Source organism: Mus musculus, chromosome 2, assembly GCF_000001635.26.
Source record: "Mus musculus strain C57BL/6J chromosome 2, GRCm38.p6 C57BL/6J".
Classification (NCBI taxonomy): domain Eukaryota; kingdom Metazoa; phylum Chordata; class Mammalia; order Rodentia; family Muridae; genus Mus; species Mus musculus.
The window spans coordinates 104,425,160-104,444,406 of NC_000068.7; the positions used below are offsets into that span (position 1 = coordinate 104,425,160).

General features: G+C 40.2%; 1 protein-coding gene and 1 non-coding gene across 3 annotated transcripts in view; both read right to left on the bottom strand.

Moving 5' to 3' along the window:
- Nucleotides 1-1,321: 1,321 nt before the first annotated feature.
- Hipk3 (homeodomain interacting protein kinase 3) overlaps nucleotides 1,322-19,247 on the bottom strand; it is a 68,009-nt gene continuing 50,083 nt past the window's right edge. The window contains exons 4-16 of one of the 2 annotated variants that reach the window (NM_001145824.1): nucleotides 16,086-16,205; nucleotides 15,047-15,133; nucleotides 14,071-14,255; nucleotides 12,692-12,848; nucleotides 11,838-11,961; nucleotides 9,777-9,898; nucleotides 9,431-9,555; nucleotides 9,179-9,340; nucleotides 8,396-8,686; nucleotides 8,009-8,149; nucleotides 5,993-6,228; nucleotides 5,568-5,695; nucleotides 1,322-5,172 (exon numbers count right to left, since the gene is read on the bottom strand). In NM_001145824.1, coding sequence (NP_001139296.1) covers nucleotides 4,696-5,172; nucleotides 5,568-5,695; nucleotides 5,993-6,228; nucleotides 8,009-8,149; nucleotides 8,396-8,686; nucleotides 9,179-9,340; nucleotides 9,431-9,555; nucleotides 9,777-9,898; nucleotides 11,838-11,961; nucleotides 12,692-12,848; nucleotides 14,071-14,255; nucleotides 15,047-15,133; nucleotides 16,086-16,205 — 2,355 coding nt within the window. In that variant the 3' untranslated portion in view covers nucleotides 1,322-4,695. Of the gene's footprint in view, nucleotides 5,173-5,567; nucleotides 5,696-5,992; nucleotides 6,229-8,008; nucleotides 8,150-8,395; nucleotides 8,687-9,178; nucleotides 9,341-9,430; nucleotides 9,559-9,776; nucleotides 9,899-11,837; nucleotides 11,962-12,691; nucleotides 12,849-14,070; nucleotides 14,256-15,046; nucleotides 15,134-16,085; nucleotides 16,206-19,247 lie in introns of both variants that reach the window. The other variant, NM_010434.2, reaches the window with a different exon arrangement.
- Nucleotides 3,702-3,781, bottom strand: Mir1902 (microRNA 1902). The gene has a single exon (NR_035432.1). It is a non-coding gene; the product is annotated as a microRNA 1902 (primary transcript).

The following is a 19,247-nucleotide window of genomic DNA, read 5'->3' on the forward strand; positions in this document are numbered from 1 at the left end:
AACATAGATATGCCCTAGCTATTTTGAATGACTCGTGGTGGACTTACGATGTGCAGGTACTGGCTTAAGCATTCACTCAAAGGTATTTCCAGGCTGTTACCCTTCATCCCCTACAGAAACAATTCCTATAGTCCTAGACCTACTTACATAGCTCAGTACTCCTTGGTATTTATTCCCTGAAGTTGAGGGTCCTTGCAGGCAAAGAACTATAGATTTCATGTAACTCTTAGGCCAGTGTCTGAGCTTTAGTGACAGTTTTTTGTTGTTGCTGCTGTTTGTTTAAGAACCCAACTTCACAATGACTAAAACAAAAATGGAAAGTTAGAAGACAACTAGAATGCTCACATACCTCAAGTGTTAATTAATTCCGGCATTTTGGAATGCTATGTGGTAGTGTCTAAAGAAGTGAAGCATGCATGTCCCCTACAACCTACTAATTCTATACCTGCATATATATGTTGTGTATGCTGCATGTATTCTCCACAAGATGGACAGTAACACTCACAGCCACACTAATCCAAATACCTAAAAGGGCAAACTTACTCAAACCACCGTCAACAAAACTGGTTTATGCAAACAAGAATACTATAGAGCCATGAATATAAATTAATTATGTATAATCTGGAGGACTTTCACCAACAAAACGTTGAAAGCAGCAAACACGAAGACAACTCATCTATTTTATACTTCAGTTAAAAGCTTATGGAGAGAGAAATCTGTATTCAGTGGTGTGTTTTGGCTTAGCTCTAGATTTGATCCGAAGCACCAAAAGTCCCTAATCACTTTTCCGCTCTAAGAAATGCTCTCCCGCACGCTTGCCTGCAGATCTGTGTCTGAAGTTAAGGACCGGAGAATAAGATGCCATTTGAGAAGTTAACTGGAACTGACTTGGGGCAACCACGTTCTTTCAAAGTCCCATGTTGTACTTTTCAAAAACCATGACTTCCCTTGTCCTCCACCCATGGATAGCAAACAGAATGCTTCCCTCAGAAATATTTGAGAAAAATCAAATTTTCAAGAAAAATGGCCCACGGTTATGCTGTGGTTTCAGGTGTTTCTGGCACACTGTGCCAGATGACAGTTTGAAGAGAAAGGAGGGAAGCAGACTCGTGGTTGGCCTGGCTCAATCTGATGCACACTGGCTGGCAGCCAGACTCTGGGCACAAACAAGTTGTACTGTGTCCTCCTCACCTAGCAAAATTCCTAACCCAAGGTGGCTCTGCCTCAAATGAAATGTCAACACTGAGGGAACTGGGTAATGACAATCTTTCCCACCACTACCCCTAAGAAGTACTGGAGTGGAAAAAAAGCCAGCAAGCTGTTTGCCGCAATATATATATTTTAATTCAAAGTGAATCAACAGTAATACACCATAAATTCTTATTTTGACACTCACCAAAATAGTCACCTGGAAAACCCGCTTTTTGTGACAAAGTACAGAAGGCTTGGTCACATTTAAATCACTGAGAACTAGAGAGAAATACTATCGCAAACTGTAATAGACATTACATCCATAAAAGTTTCCCCAGTCCTTATTGTAATATTGCACAGTGCAATTGCTACATGGCAAACTAGTGTAGCATAGAAGTCAAAGCAAAAACAAACCAAAGAAAGGAGCCACAAGAGTAAAACTGTTCAACAGTTAATAGTTCAAACTAAGCCATTGAATCTATCATTGGGATCGTTAAAATGAATCTTCCTACACCTTGCAGTGTATGATTTAACTTTTACAGAACACAAGCCAAGTTTAAAATCAGCAGTAGAGATATTAAAATGAAAAGGTTTGCTAATAGAGTAACATTAAATACCCTGAAGGAAAAAAACCTAAATATCAAAATAACTGATTAAAAATTCACTTGCAAATTAGCACACGAATATGCAACTTGGAAATCATGCAGTGTTTTATTTAAGAAAACATAAAACAAAACTATTAAAATAGTTTTAGAGGGGGTAAAATCCAGGTCCTCTGCCAGGATGCTAAAATTAGACTTCAGGGGAATTTTGAAGTCTTCAATTTTGAAACCTATTAAAAAGCCCATGATTACAGTTAATTAAGAGCAGTGCACGCAACAGTGACACGCCTTTAGAGAGCATTACTGTGTATGAACATGTTGGCTGCTACCAGCCACAGTCAATTTAACAAGGCTGATCAGTCATGAACTTAATACAGAGAGAGCACGCCTAGGCAGCAAGCACAGCTTGCTGGGCCACTTTCCTCCCTGTCGTGACACAATCAATCCGTGTACTTGGTGTCTCTGAAACATCCGTCGGCAGCACTGAATCGTTTCCAAGAAACGAGCAGATGCCTGTTAGACCCTATAGCTCAAATGCGAAGGCCATGGAGGGCAGCAGCTACTTAGTGACTCCACAGACATGACGTCTGCAAGTTAATCTCAGTCTACTCCATTTTGTAATGTGTGTTATATATATTTCTATTATATAAAATGCATAGAATCAATTACTAAAAACACTGAGACCTGTGGGGGAATCAAGTCCTTCATTTGCAGTGACTAGAAATGTGCTGCTGGTTTTCACTGTATGATCTAATACTGTAATTTAAAATCAACGTCAGGCACGTTTATTTCATGGATGATTGTTAAATAAAACACTGCTGTGTCAATGGAGTAAAGAAACATGTATCAGAGTTAGCTTATCGCCAGCGTGTGCGAGAGTTGTACTGGTGGTACACAACCTGCTTAGTAAGGAAATGTGTCAATCCAAAACATTTGGAGGTTTACACTCAAATGTTTTGTACTGTTTATTCCAGTAAATGCTGTAAGATTATATTCCAGACTTTGAAGGAAAAAAAAGTTAAGTCAAGCCTGCAAGATACAGCTTTCTCACGTGTCTACAATGCCAGTATGAAAATAAAAAAATTAAGTTACATTGATACATCCAAGTTTTTATATGCAGTGATGAGCACAAACATTAATAGAGATAAAATACTGATGCAATAACACACCCCAAAATAACATAGGCAACTGTTTCCATCATTTACAATACAGTAGTTACAATGACACTCCAAACAGAAAAGCAAAGTAAAAAAAAATCAAAACCCCAGCTTCTATCTTGTGTAATTAGACTTATACAGAAATTAGAAAGCTAAATAACAACTAGTTAATCACCTAATTTCACAGCTATCTGAAGTGGCAATCGTTATATAGCAGCTTATCTATGATACATTCAAGATAAATGATACAATTTATTACTTGCCTGTAAGCTAAAACACAGCCTTGGTTTAATACCTTTCCTTAAATTCCACCTCTACACTACAATATACTTGAGGTCTATGCAAAAAGTAGCTACCTTTTATATAAGAAATGGATGATTAAGTCTTTGGTGCTGTAAAAGCAACTTCATTTAAACATCACCACCATCACCACCAAGGGGAGAGGGGGAGGGAAAAACCCAATACACACTTCCTAAGAGAAAAAGCATGTAATTTCTGTCCCTGACGGAATGTATTAAATAAGCAAACACCACCAACAAGCAAAAACGAGTACTACAATGTAAAAATACTTAAAAATAACCAAAAACCAAAAACCTTCTCACATGCATAAATGAAAAATTGCACACAAAGAGCTCACATCTTTTCAAGCTTCAACAGTAAATATTCTGCTACTATGTGTTAAATACTGCACGGTCTGCCCAAGCAAGGAGGGCGCACATCATGAGTCGATGAGCACTTGCATTTCCTCTCATTATCTACTCAAGTCATGCCTACTGCACCTCTAAACATTTTATCAAGTCCAATTATACAGCAAACACTCCCAAAATAAACTTAGGTTGTATTGCAGTTTCACTTAATAGTATATAAAATGCTGTGCTGTGACAGATATCAACTATCCATTAGTTACTGAATCAAATTTTCTTAAGCACTACTAACTGCTTGCTTTTCTTGAAGCTAGATCATTCTGGAAAAAAAAAAAATCAGACAGCAGAATTCAGCTATAGCAAACATGCTGCCCTCTTAATAAGGAAAAAGCAGCTACTATCTGAAATCATACCACACAAAACCAAAAGGAACATTACTCTACTGAAAGGAAAGGAAAGAGTAGGTCTGAATTATAAGTGCTGCAGTCCAACATTTACAGATAGGTAATAACTTCAACAACCTCAAATATTTAAGGCACTATGTGTGGGAACGGTTACAATGCAGCTGAGAGTATTACAACAACATTAAGAGCCAAGTCTAGGCAACGTTTTGCCCATGCAAAAGACACATGCAAATGTAAAGAACAATAGCTCAATTGCTTAGTTTAAGTGCCCCAACACGTACACACTAAGACACAGACGATACAATTCACTCATATGCTGTAATTCTGACACATGTGCATCTGTTGCTCTAAGTCTAGACACAGAATGGCTTCCCAAATGTGGACGTGTCTTGCACTAGTTAGAAGGCAATTTTATAAAAAATAGCAGGAGCAAAACTGGACTTTTGCTCCCATAAGTCACCTGTCTATAGAGTTACTACATAAGAAGATACATGACCAAAGACAAGTTATACCAAATGTGCAAAACACATTAAAAGTGAGTTTTTTTAAAGCTCAAAGTTGTTTAAATTGCACCCAAGTCTACATGATTCAAAAATAATTTTCTTGTGCCATGGCTAATATTTATTAAATACCATGTTTTTATTTTTAATCAAACGTTTGTATCATTGAGCTTCCTCAATAGACTGCTTTCGAGTTTTCACATATATGGATACTGGCTGAGTTTTGTTGGACTCAATGGAAATCCAGTATACGCAGGTGATGCTGCAATGTAAGAATGTGGAGGGAAGATTGGTTTGTACTGAGTCTGATGAATGGTTGGGGATGGTAACAGGCGGGGGTTTATGCCCACTGGGACTTGGTGAACTATGCCACTGGGATGGGAGATATTGTAAGTTGGATGCTGTAACATAGGTCTTGAGGTACACGGAGAGGCTAGGAGGTGGGCCACGGGTGCAGCACTACTGAGGGAGGCTGATGATGGGTATGGAAGCAGAGTAGGCTGTCCTCCGAGGTGTGTACTTCCAGCCAGATGGGCATGTACTGCTGTGTGGTTAGGACTTCCATGAGAAAGCGTGAATGGATTACTGGTAACACTAGTAGGAATATATGCTTGCTGTCTTCGATGCCCAAAGTTTCCATTCCATTCTTGATGCCCAGTTCCGAAATGCTGAACCTGGTCACAAAGAAAACCATGACTGAACAGCAGCACATGTTGTTGATCAAAGTAAAAGCGGGAGGGCGGGACTGGGTCTCAGTCTCATTTACTACGGAAAAGCAGCACACTAGCATCACCATATTTCTTACAAATTGTTACCATGGCCACTACCAGCTAGCACAATTACCCCAGTTATTAATCACTACAATTTATATAGCATTTTGGCAAAGCTAACATTCACATACAATTTTGTTAAATTCCAAAATAATCCTGTAATTTTCCCCATTATCTCTGCTCAAACTTCACACATACCACACACATACACAAAATTAAAAACTAAAAATATTAAAGTAAAAGAAACTAAACTGCTGAGGGTAAATCCCAAGTGCTCCCAAGCAGGCACAGGCACACACCTGGCTCAGGTTCAAATGCTGCTGAGGGAACGCTGCTGCGGGCTTCTGCTGACGAGCGCCCAGGGCAGGAGGCTGGTGCAGCTTTCCGGGGGCAGGCTGGCCTTTTCTCAATGGCTGGCATGTAGAATCTGGCAACAATAACCACCACACATATACAGAATTACAGAGTTGTGGTTTCTGCTTTTCTAATAAAAATAAGATCTGTGCTCACAGATGTTACACAACAATGATTGAAGAACCTACATTTTTAATTTAAAGAGAAAGTCAAAGCCTCCAAACATTAGATAACTTTTGAAGAGTTTTGTTTTTCCTGTGTAATAGACATGACAAGGTCAAGATGGAAGTTCAAAGATGACTTTTGACAATGCTGGTCTCCTGTGTTCCCAAATTCAGACCTCTAAGGCCAAACAGAGAAGTAAGTTTACCCGTGTTTGCCATGTGCTCGTCAACACTCAGTCCACTTTCTCTCCCCACCGGTGGCTCCACAGCAGTGCCAACAGCTGGCTTGGCTTCTGGGCCAGCACAGGTCCCCAGCTCTGTGTTCTGATGAGCATCCTCCACAAAACTGTTCTCTGCAAATGGACTGTCGTGCCCCGAGGAGTCTGATGTTGGAGAGCCATCCACAGTCTCACACCCGCTTTCTTGTTCATCATCTGACATGCTGTAAGAAAACATTTTTATATTTTTCCACAATTAATTCTAATGTCAATTAGTAGTCTTCAGCACACTAATGAGATGTGTATTTTGTTCTTGGACAATTTTTTTCCCCACAGAATTTCCAGACTCTATTCAGACTGATAAACCAAATTCCACTTCAGAAATACCCTTTCAAACAATTTCTTCTTTCCTTCACATTTGCTCCATCATAATAGTTTATAAAGTTCTTCTTTATTAAATCTTCAAGACAGTAAGTCCTGTTCTAGGGGCTAGGAAGATATCTCAACTGGCAAAATGCTTGCTGTGCAAATATGAAAGCCTGAGTCTGGATCCTAGCACCCACATTAAAAGCCTGTGCCCAGCAATGTGCAGATCCGATCCAAACACTGGGGAGGCAGAGACATGAGGAACCCTGGAGCTCTGCTGGCCACTAGTCTAGCAAATGAGTGAGTTCTAGGTTCAGTGAGAAATCCAAAAATACGGTGGAGAGGAACTGAAGAAGACACCCATCAAAGCACCCACGTGCCTTGAGTCTCCAGAGGCACACACACAAATGTCTGTGCATATATAAACACATATGCATAAAAAACAAAAAGTATTACTCTATATACTTAGATGCTAAGTACAAACACATGAACTTTTGCATTTCAGATCCAGCTGAAGGAGCAGGACCTGTATCCTCCTGAGGAGTGACCAACCTGCAGCCACCCAAGAATCCTGAACCCTATTCTTCCCATCATCTCAGCCCTCAGGAGACCTCGCTCCCTGGATTTCCAGATTATTGTCTGTTTTAATCATTCAGTCCAGTCTTAATCATTTGAGGCATCTATCTTTATATGTAGACTTTCTTTTTACCCTAACACCTACATGCATATATTCATGGTTAGGGCCATGTTATGTGTAATTTGTGTATTTATCAACTTCTAAGGGACACATAGGAAAGAAGAGACAGTAGAACATATTTATGTCTCTGCAGAGCTTGGGCCAGTAAATATTCCAACCACAGGTCCTGACTAAAAGAAAGGTATAAACTGACTCTAAAATCCTTTTCAAATATTGTCACCAGTTTTTATAATGTAAAATCAAATGTACTTCATAAAAATTGTTGTGACTTATCTCTCAATATGTTAGCACATATGATAGTTAGGAAACACTATTTTAGACACTACATGTTCCCACAAACCAATACCAAACCCAAAAGATGCAGACAATTCAGTTATCAATGGTAGAGATAAAAGTCAGAGTGGCTACTCTAGGTAGGGGGCCACTGGGTACTTCATCATGAAAAAATGTATTAGGACTTTAACTTTATAAAAAAAAGGGGGGGTTGTTTGTTTGTTTGAGATAGGGTCTTACTATGTAGCCCTGGAAGACTTTGATCTCACAGAGATCACCTGCTTCCTTTTTAAAGGAGTGTGCCACCACAAAACGGAGCTTGCTTGCTTGCTTGCTTGCTTTATTTATTTATTCATTTATTTATTTATGTATTTATTTATGTATTTATTTATTTATTTATTTGATTTTTTTTCCGGTTGTCCTGGAGCTCACTTTGTAGACCAGGCTGGCCTCAAACTCAGAAATCCGCCTGCCTCTGCCTCCCAAGTGCTGGGATTAAAGGTGTGCGCCATTATAACTAAAAAGACAAGCTGACCAAACTGATACTATTCAAAACCTGCATGCAAAAGAGCAATCACTGTAGTGAATGGCAGACACTACACACGACAGAAGACATCGGCTTTTAGCAGACTTGACATTTATGACAAGTGTCTATTAAAGTTCTTTACCTGTTCGGTCTCTTGCAAGGGGACGGGCTGGACTGCCCTGAGGAGCTGGTGCTCAGAGTGCTATCAGGACTGCTGAGTGAACACATCCGATCAATATTCAAAGTGCTTTGGCAAGCTTCACAATCTAGACTACCTTTACACCTAGTGATGAAGGAGCGGAAAGAAACACGGGTCAATGTGAGAGGACATTCTCAAGCCAGCCAAATACTATGGTGCATACAGGCAGTTAACAGTTCAGAATCAGCTACTCCCAGCCCAAACATACAGCTTATAAATTCAGATTTAAAAAAGGCTACAATTATATCTACTCCAGGGACACTGCAAAGAGCAGAGCACAGAAGTTGGTTTTCTGCGCTTGTCTCTGAGGACTGTGCGTCTGGCACTCACTCTCGGAGTGAAGGTCTGGGTGAGGTCTCTTCATCATCGCTGTCACTGCTAATGGTGATCACACTCACGGCAGGACTCGGGGAGTCGGCAATGATGATGGTTTGCCGCTGTTTGTCTGAGACTGAAGAATCCTGTCTGACAGACGCTTCACGGCAAGTTCCGGCCTCTCCTTCTGAGGTATGATTGTCCTGTGTGTCTACACAACTTACTTCCTCAACCTCTTTCCCACTGATTATCTTTGGAGAAATAAATGCTGAATGTGGGATATTGGTGTTCTGCAATGAATTACTCCTGCAACCAAAGAAATAATTTGTAATCTCTATAGTCACAATAGAGAAATCATATTTCTTGAAAATATTCTGTCAAACCAAACAGCAAACTTTCACTTGGTCCATGGATTTAACACACTGATATATCAAGAGTTCTGTGGATTATAGAATGTGCTCTCTGGAACACTGCTGTAGTCTGCATTGACATACTTTTGCTGTATATCGGTATCCAAATGTCTACAGTTGCTCTATTACAGGTAGATAATAAATCCTAAGACAAAAGTTCAATAAAGTCAGTCTTACCAACGGAAAGCATTTATTTCCTCTCTTCCTGGCTCCCATTCCATTAGTCTTACCAAAATACCTCTGGGAAATTGAGAAGGGAGCCAGCTTAGTGTTTGTGTCAGAGCTACAAAAAGGGCCATTTTTGAACACAACTGAGTGACCCTTTGGTGTACATGCAAATTTTATTTTAAAATCTAATTTCAAAATGCAGATTAAAGTGAATACCAACCTGTTCTGGCACAACTTATTTTTCTTGGTAGTGGCAGGCTGAGGCCAGACAACATGTGCAATGCCCACGCTGATAGGCTGAGGGGCTGATAATGTGATCTGGTTGGTTAGAAGAGGCGGTGGCATCACCGAGTTGTAATGATTGCTGTGTGGAATCATTTTCCTATGGAGCAAGTTTAAAAAAATTGAATCTCCTTTTTACTGGGATCTGTTTTGCATATTATCCATAGAGAAGCTCCTGTTTTGGACTTACCCCCAGTCTCCAAGCCTCTGAGAACCAGCCATGCCTTCAGAAGTTAGTGTTGCGGCAGCAGGAGCCATGGGTGTTACCTGCTGCCAGGCAGGTATTAGCATCTGCTGTGTTCGACCAGACCATGTCTGCTGCATCCAAAAAAAAAAAAAACCCAAAGTTACAAATAATACACCCCAAATTCAAAACAGTTGCTCGTAACTACAAAAGCTAAAGGCCACAGCCTGCAAGAAAGGACGGAACCCTCCACCAGATCCTTCCATTCCTTCCAGAAGAACCGGCTGACATGTGACTTGTATTTATGTTAAAGGAGGAGAGCACAAGTGTAAAAGAGTAAATTGTGACCAACCTGTGAAAGGACTCCAGGTCGGATCTGCAGAGGCTGCACAGCTGGGGCCTGAGTTACAAGCGGAACTGTATTGTCTACCCTTATGGAATAACTGGTGGGTTTACCATGTGCTGCAGGAATACCTAGGAAATACAACAGTCATCCAATAGGAGAAAAAATTATCTTGCATAACTTAAAAAATTATTTTAAATGTATGAATGGTTTAAATTTTGATTCAGATTACGTCCATTTCTACATAAGGATAATTAAGAAAGTAATCTATTAGTAAAGGTATTTCCTATCTTGTGATATTTTGTCTCAGATACTGATGTCAAAATACTCCATCCTTTCTAAAGAGTATGCCAAGCATTTCTCTATATCTTCTCTATTCCCTTCCCTTCACCTTTTTGGTCAAATTCAATAGTTGGTTAAGATCAAAACTTTTATAGTACAGTTAAGAAAAATAATTGATTAGAATTGCTTTAATATTTGAAGAGTTGGGTACGGCAGAACACCTCTGAAATCCCAGCACTGTGTGGTGGAGGCAGTGGGACTTCCAGGTTTAAGGCTGTCCTGGGCTATGCAAAGCCACACAGTGTCTCCAAATTCAAAAGCAAATCAAACAGACAAACAAAAGAACTAGTACTTAGAGTTTCTAGAGATGCTAAGATCATGTCTAGGGCAGACACTACATTTAAGCCATTAATATATTTACTAACAAATGCACAAAGTTATTCTTTAGCAATTGTAAGCCAAATTAAAAAAAAAAAAGTCCTGTCATGCTGAAATTTATCTCCTGTCTCTTCATTCATGCTATATATAGAAGATAGGCTCTGAAAAGCACTGCTGTTCCATATCTGCATAAAATACACTGCAGTGCAGGTGGGAAGCCCTGTCACTGTCTTGACACAGGAGCAAGAGTCTGTGAGACCAAGGAATCTACTTGCCAGCAGAGACTATGAGAAGACCTGAGCAAGAAATCATAAAGTATACAGCTCATGCCCATGATACAGTGCAGTTAAAACCAAGCAAGTGTGCAGAGTGGTGGTGGCGCACGCCTACAGTCCAGCACTCAGGAGGAGGGGCAGGTGGTCTAAAGAGCGAGTTCCCGGACAGCCAGGTACATAGAGAAACCTCATCTCGAAAACAGCAAACAAAAAAGAAAACAAACACAACAGTATTTCTAAGCATGCTAGCATCTTATGATGTAAGCATTTTTATTACCAGAAAGTTGTTACTTTTAAAAATGTGTTGTGTATAAATATGTATATGTAATATGTGATATCACACAGTGGTGTGTCATGTGACAACACTGCTCTCTTAGCCTGTATTACTGGAACTGTGGATGTGTTCTATGGTAGAGCACTTGCCTAGCATTTATGCACAGCGCCCTGAGTTCAATCCCAGGGGTGCAGGATTAGAGGTTAATATACTCCTGATTTCACAATAATACACTCTGATTTCACAATAAACCTATCATTTCTCAGCATGTATCTACCTTTAAGGAGTCATGACTCGCTATGACTGTCCTGAAAGGAAAGCTACATGAAAGGATAGCCAGCGAACACTGCCTCACATTCATCTGCTATTAGTCATCAATATAATTCTTGGTGCTTTGTGTGGGAGATGTTAAAATAAAACACTAAAAAATTATTCAATATCAACACAAAATAAAATTTTCAAATAACCATCTGAATCAACAAATCAGAGCTTGGGATGACCATGATGTCACCTATGCAGTCCACCTTCCTTTAAAAGTGCTACAGAAGGCGAAGCCGCAAGTGGAATTCTGACCAGGAAGATCAAAAGTGCAGTTCCAGGTCACCGGACTCAACCACATCAAGTATTTTCACGAAAACTGAACAGCACTGAGGCAAAGCTCAACACAGGCACTTGGGGCTGTATCCACAATCACCCTGTTGCTTTGAGGTGGCAAAGCCAGCAGGGTGTGGTGGAGTGCGACTTTAATCCCAGCACTCTGGATGCAGAGAAGATGGTGATCGAGTACCAGTACCAGCCTGAGCTGCAGAGTGAGAACTATAATGAAGAAATGTCCACATTATATCCTAAATAAGAACATACCTTGGATAGCTGGGGGACAGATAATCAGGGTCTGATGAAAAGCATCTCCACAACCGAACTGTGCAGTCCCCGCCTGCAGAGGTATGCCATGGTGCACAACAGAGTGAGCAGATGTGGTTAACGCCTGAAACAGTCAATGCACTTCTCATTACGCAGGGCCAATAGCTACAAATACACCGTAGATCCACACATACTTTTGTTTTTCATGGGCATTGTGTTTTCCCTAGGTGTATGTCTGTGAGAGGGAGTCAGATCCTCTGGAACTGGAGATACAGACAGGTGTGAGCGGCTGTGTGGGTACTGGGACTTGAACCTGGGTCCTCTGGAAGAACAGCCAGTGCTCTTAGCCACTGAGACATCTCTCCAGTAGCTCTTAAAAAAAAAAAATCGGGCTGGTGAGATGGCTCAGTGGGTAAGAGCACCCGACTGCTCTTCCGAAGGTCCAGAGTTCAAATCCCAGCAACCACATGGTGGTTCACAACCATCTGCAACGAGATCTGACGCCCTCTTCTGGTGTGTCTGAAGACAGCTACAGTGTACTTACATGTAATAAATAAATCTTAAAAAAAAAAAAAAAATCACAATTCTGCAGTAAAAATTAACCCAGAAAATAAAACAAAAGGCAGATTTATCAACTTAAATTGGGTTTACAGAACTCTATTTTTGATAAGCGCTGTGGCCCTAACAGCAGAGCAGGGATTTGAGAGAATGTATGCAAAGGTTCATTTTCCGTGGTTAACAGGACACAGCAGCCACAGTGTGCTTGCTACAGCTGCTATTCAGATGATGCTCACACCTCAAAGCAGAGTGACCAATGATAACACCTTTCATACAGTATTAACTGCAACTCTCACCTGACTTCTTAGTGTCCCGACTTTAGTAAAGTTTGCTGCTAGAGCAGCAGTGCCATTCGATGCGACTGGTCGTAAGAGTGACATTTTACTGTGGTTATTTGTTTCACATGAACTCGGAGACTTACAAATATCCATGATATGAAAACAGGACTTTACACTGAAAAAAAAAAATCAGAAGATATTGTAACATTATTTAAAATGTTTAAGATTAATGTATACTAACAGATTAAAATTGTATGGAAAAGAATAAATTCTCCAATTTGTACTTTATTTTGTATACTTTTTCTAATGGTGATTTCTACAAGAATATCAAAGCAAATATGTATTATGGTGGTAAAAATTTAAGAGACCAAAGCAGTGTTACACACTTTTTGATTAGCAAACAATAATTTAATAATCTCTACCATATATAATTTCTCCTAAATTTAAATATAGAAATCACTAAATTAATGGTACCAAGAATGTCATTATGATGTTATTTTCAAACTGATTATTTATGGAAATTCATAGAATATCTGCAGTGTTTAAGAGAGATATACCTGGGTCTTATAAAAAAATACTAATATAAGGACATTTCACAATAATGAATATTGATTCATTCACATAATAATTTTCTTTACTATTTTTAAAATAGTAAATAGGTTGCTTTAGGTTGTGAGGGAGTGTCTATCGGTGTTAAAGTGGTAGGCTTTGCTGTGGCATTCACACATACGAACGACTCACTACACGACACTCTTCTCCCTCCCCTGCCCCCCACTCCCCTCTCACTCCCCTCTGGCTGGTCCACAGGCTTTTCTTCTGCTCTGGTGTCACATGATTCTATTACATTTGCCAACCCAGAAAGACCAGGTCTGAGAGACAAACCTCACAAGTTTTGCTTAAGGTAGCTGACAAGGCCTGCAGGATGTAAGCGCACCTGCTTCCTTGCTAACCCATCAAATCCTTTGCTTCTACAATTCCAGAGAGCAAATGAAGGGGGAAAGAAATCAGAAGATACATTAGAAAATCAGACAACAGAGCTACAGGTCTCAAAGAAGACAGAACCTTAAAGGGGTGGGGGACAGAGCTGGGAACTAAGGGTGAGCCTCCACATTCTTTTCATCACTCACTGTTCCAGCAGAAACACCTTGTTATACAGAGGAACTCCTTGCTCCCTCACTCTCTTTTATAGTGTGACACTTGGGAGTCAGGAGGTGGGCTGGCCTTCCTGTCTGTGTTCTAATTCTCTAATTCTACTCTACCACTTGCTAGTCTATGCAACCTCAGCCAAGTTAGCTCAGTCTCTCTAGACTTGGTTGATTAATATATAGTGAAGACACTGATCTTATTACACCTACCATTATTTTAAAAACTCTATAAAAGATTATAAAGTGACATACTGGTTGCTGTGAGGAAAATCTAGTAGATGCTTCATATTAACGAATGGGTGGTTCAGAGTCTCAATTGGAGTAATTCTTAAATCTGCATCAATCAGCAACATTTTCTTCAACAGATTAACAAATTCTCTTCTATCAGCTTTCTCAGCCAAGAGATCACCTCCTTCCAAGTCCATCACTGTGTTCACCTATAATAGCAAAGTTTGAAGCCATCAAATAAAATAAGCCATAGAAAGAAAGAAGGGCCTGTTAAAATTTCACATCTTAAAAAAAACAAAACAGTGAACTACAGCCATTTGAAACAAAAAGAACTGAAATTCACATATCTACAAATCTTCTGAAGTATGTGTGTGTAACTGTGTTAAGTATATGTGTGTGTGTCTGTCTGTCTGTCTCTGTATGACTGTGTGTATGTACCTATAGCTATGCAAATGGATATGTCTCTGAGCATCTTGTGTTGAGTGTGTTGCCTGTGAGTGAGTGTGTGTGTGTGTGTGTGTGTGTGTGTGTGTGTGTGTGAGTGTGTGTGTGTGTGTGTGTGTGTGTGTGTGTGTGTGTGCGCGCATTCCAGCATGTGGACCTCTTTCCTTCCACTTTGCATGTGTTCTAGGAACAGCACTAAGGTCGCCAGGCTTACATGGCCAATGTTCCTTTCCCATGGAGCCGTCTCACCAGCCCAAATGTTTACTAATAAGCACATAACAACTCCTACCAAGGCGAGAAAAGAAGTCTTCCTGTTAGTTTTCCTCTTGAAGACCAAAAAAAGAAAGAAAGAGAAAAAAAGAAAAAGAAAAACCTCTTTAGAAAAGGACAGCACAGGCAACAAATATAATTTAGCCTGTGAGAGTTTGAAAAAATTCAGTTAATTCTGTTTGAAACACTTAAAAAGTAAGACTTAGGAATGGGCAAGGTGTTTTCGGTCCTTGGCACTCAAAGATCATCTTCGGTACAAAGGTGTACATGTGACTTCAATACTCACATGCACTATATCGTCCAGACTGTTGAATATGTACTTTCTGGCCTCTTTAGACTTCATTCCTGTCTCTGCCTCATGCTCTTCCAGTGTCTTATTACATACAAAGAGAAAATAACATATTATTACTCACCATATCCCTATTTCTAGTCCTTCATGCCTGACACATTTAGCCTAATACCAGGTATAGTAGTTTCAAAAGAGTAACAAGCAAAAATGTATTTTATAATACAAATAAATTAATAAATATGAAGCCAGGAATAGTGTGCACTCATGTAAGCCCAGCCAGCACACAGGAGGTTGAGATAGGAGAGTCAAATCAGAGGTCAGCCTGGGCTACACAGTGAATCTCTGTTATGCTGGTTAGTTTGTCAACTTCATACATGCTAGAATCATCTTACAAGAGGAAACTTCAATTGAGAAACTATCTCTATGAGATGGTCTATAAGCAAGTCTATAAGTCTGTAAGTCTAATGACTGATGGCCCAGCTCATTGGTGTAGTACCACACCTGGGCATGCAGTCCTAGGTGGTACAAGAAAGCAAGTAGTGAAGCTGGAGAGACAGTTCAGTGGCCAAGAACACTTGCTGTTACAGAGGATAAAGTTCTGTTTCCCAGAATCTGCATGGTAGCTAACAAGCATCTCTAACTCCAGTTCCAGAATATCTGACACCTTCTTTTGGCCTCTGAGGGTACCAAGCACACATGTGGTGCACATATAAACATGCAAGCAAAACACACATAAAAGTTAAAATAATCTAAAACATTATTTGTTTTTTAAAAGTTTTTTTTTTTTAATTTAATGTACATGAGTGCACTGTCATCATGCACACCAGGAGAGGGCATCGGACCCCACTACAGATGGCTGTGAGCCACCATGTGGTTGCTGGGAACTGAACTCAGGACCTCTGGGAGAGCAGCCAGTGCTCTTAACTGCTGAGCCATCTATCTCTCCAACCCATAAATACTTTTTAAGGTATAAAAGGCATTGTCCATAAGAGGCATCTTAGAAAACTGTTTAATAAATATATTTTTAGTGAATTACCTTTAACCTCCAACCAGAATGAGACATATCTGTTTCTCTGCAAAAAAATCTTGTGGATTTTGTACCCACATTCAACAATTGCTCTCCTGGTAAACCTTGAGTCTGAGAAATGTATCGGATCTGAAAAATAATTTTAAAACAAATTTATTCTTTTGTATGACAGGCATTAATTGAACATTTTATCAGCAACTATATGATACCATCTATGCCCTCAATGAATTCATGTAAGGAAGGAATATGCAGTGTTTTAAGTCTAAAATAAATGTAGTCAGCGTTGCCTGAGAAACACTTGATGCACAGTATATGTAAATTATTAATGTAGCAATTAAGGTTCTATATAAATCAAGAGAGGAAACCAACATGTTCAAAGCCTGGAAGAACAGAGATTCACTAAAGAAGAACTAACAAGAGATAACATGACCTTTGGGGGTAGGGGAAACAATACTGGGGTTTGAACCTATGGCCTCATACATGGCAGGCAAGTGCTCTGCCACTGAGCTATTCCCAGACAATAACTTAGTAGGAGGGAAAGAGAGGGATTTGAATTGATAGCGAGTTATTTTGGGGAAGTACTGACAGTGCCTTGGTGACCTAAGTGACAAAGTGACAAGGTTACAGATGCATCCTCCCAAGGGACACCTCGAACCCCCTAGGTGCAGGGCCTCTCAACTTCATCTGGAATACCTGTCCTAGGTGTCACATGGCACTCTTCCTTTAGTTCTGGGCTCTAATATCACCTTATTCATTACGCCTTCCAAGCCAGTAAGCAAGAGTTAACTCTGTCTTTCCCAGCAACCCCCATTCCCCCAGCTAGATGTTTTCCCCATCATGCTTTTCACCATCTGGTATACTAGACTTTTCTTTTCCATCTTCTTACTCCACTATGCAACTCCCAACATCCATGACAGTGCCTGGTACACATTATTAGATAGTGGTTCTCACACTCCATGACTAGTCAGTATAAAAAGGGGCATGGGCTTTAAAGGGGGGAATGTAACTTAGGACCCAAAGGAGTCCTCCACCTTCCTTCTTTCCAGTTTAATCTTAGATTCTGCTTTACTAAGCAGTCCATCTGTTCCTTCACCTTCTGGTTCTTTTCTCTATTAACTCCTTCCTCTCAGATTCCATTATCTTCTAGCCTCAAAAATAAACATAAAAAAAACGTGCCTTTTTGCTGCTTTTAAGCAGGCCTTTCCTTGCTTTCTTTTTATGTACAGTTGGAGGTGAGTGTTGCTAGGTAGTTCATCCCCCACTAGCCTCAAGGGCAAAGGTCACCCCGCCTTAGCCCCCTGGAGGGCTGCAACTGTATGTCACCACACCTGGCTTCATTTTCTTTCACACCAGTGGCTCCTGGCCTGTTACTTAAATTGTGTTCATTCTGTCGGGCATGGTGGTACACGCCTTTGATCCCAGCATTTGGGAGGCAGTGGCAGGTAGATCTTTTTGAGTTCAAGTCTAGCCTGGTCTACAGAGTGAGCTCCAGGATAGCCAGGACTATACAGAGAAAAACAAAAGACTTCTGTTATTAAAGCCTTTATAAATAGCAAAAGCAAAACAGAAAATAAGGACTATTTTGCTAGTCACAGTCGTTTACACTCAGCACTTGGAAGGCTGAAGTAGCCTCAGATGCCTCTAGGGTGGGGTGGGAATTACACAATAAAAATCCTGAAAGATAGAATGCTACCATTTCAGGACAAAATGATGCAGTAGCATGGATGGCTCCTTCCCTGGAACCCAAATCTTAGGACAGGACAGCGGGGCTGACTGGGCACTGGAGAAACTACTGCAAACTGAGAAAAGCACTTCTCCCCAGGGGCTAGACTGACACCATCAGCGTGAGACTGGAGCCCAGAAGGTGGCCGGTACAGAAAGGGGCAACAGTGTAGAGCAGGTTTGCTTATACCCTTTAACTTTTAAATCCTTTCTCAAGGTTGCTTTGGGAGTATTGCACATTAAACATGTGTAAGCGATATACTATTAATTTTAATGGCTTCTGAATACAGACTGTCTGTGTTAGTTTAACTTTTTTGTTTGATGTTTTAAGATGTGTCTCTGAGTGGTGTGTTGCATGCATGCTTGTTTAAATGAGTGTGGGAGCCTGTATGGAATGAGGACAGTCAAGTTCATGTATGTTTCCAGATGTGTAATGAACCAAAGATAAAGTTGCTCTCCACTTATTCACTGAGTCAAGGTCTCTCAATCCAGTTTGCAGATACAACTCTTGTCCCTGTCTTCTGAATTTGGAGTATGCCTACCCAATTTCATGGAATCTGGGGATCCAAACTCTAGACCTCACATGCCCAAGAGCTGCAAGCCCACTGAGCCATCTTCCCAGCCACTTCTCTATAATCTATACACCTCATCTGAAAACAGACATGGTAAGTATGCCAGAGATCTTATGAAAGAAATGTAAAGTGTTATAATAGTAGTTTCTTGGCCAGGAACTCAGTAAGTATTAGTTAGTTTAAGGTTGAAAATAGTAATAATGTATTTTGAAGACAATACACCAAGGCCAAGGCTGTATATAATTCAATAGTAGAACACTTAATTCAATCTTGGGCATTGGGGTGAGGGAGATGACAAAGTTTTTAGTTAGACATGATGGCACACAACTATATCTTAGCACTTCTGAGATGGAACCAGGAGAATCAAGGTCATTCTCAGGTTCAGAGAGAGCGAAGCCATTCTAAGCTACCTGAGAGAGACCCTATTTCAAAGAAACAAGAAACTTGGTACCTTATTTGGAGTACCTAAGTGTACTGAGGCAACTGCTTCCTGGAAAGAGGTAGAAGTAAATTTACTGGAGACCTACTACATCCTAAGTTAGGTGAACACACTCTAAAAAGATCGATAGAATCTCTGAAAATTAAACACCAGCATTTGTAAATATAGCTCACTTTTGCTAAGTAGTCCCAGCACTCAGGAGGCTGAGGTAAGAGTATTAAAGTTTTGATGTTGTTGTTGTTGTTTTTAATAATTGAAGTTTGAGGACAGCATGAGCCACCTAGTGAATCCAGACCATTGTGTGCTAGTGTGTGAAATCCTATCTCAAAAGGGTGAAATCTTCCTAAGATTAAGAACAAAGTAAGGATGCACAGGATTTATTTGTATATGTATATTTTAAAAAATAACTTCTGCCAGGCGTGGTGGAGCACGCCTTTA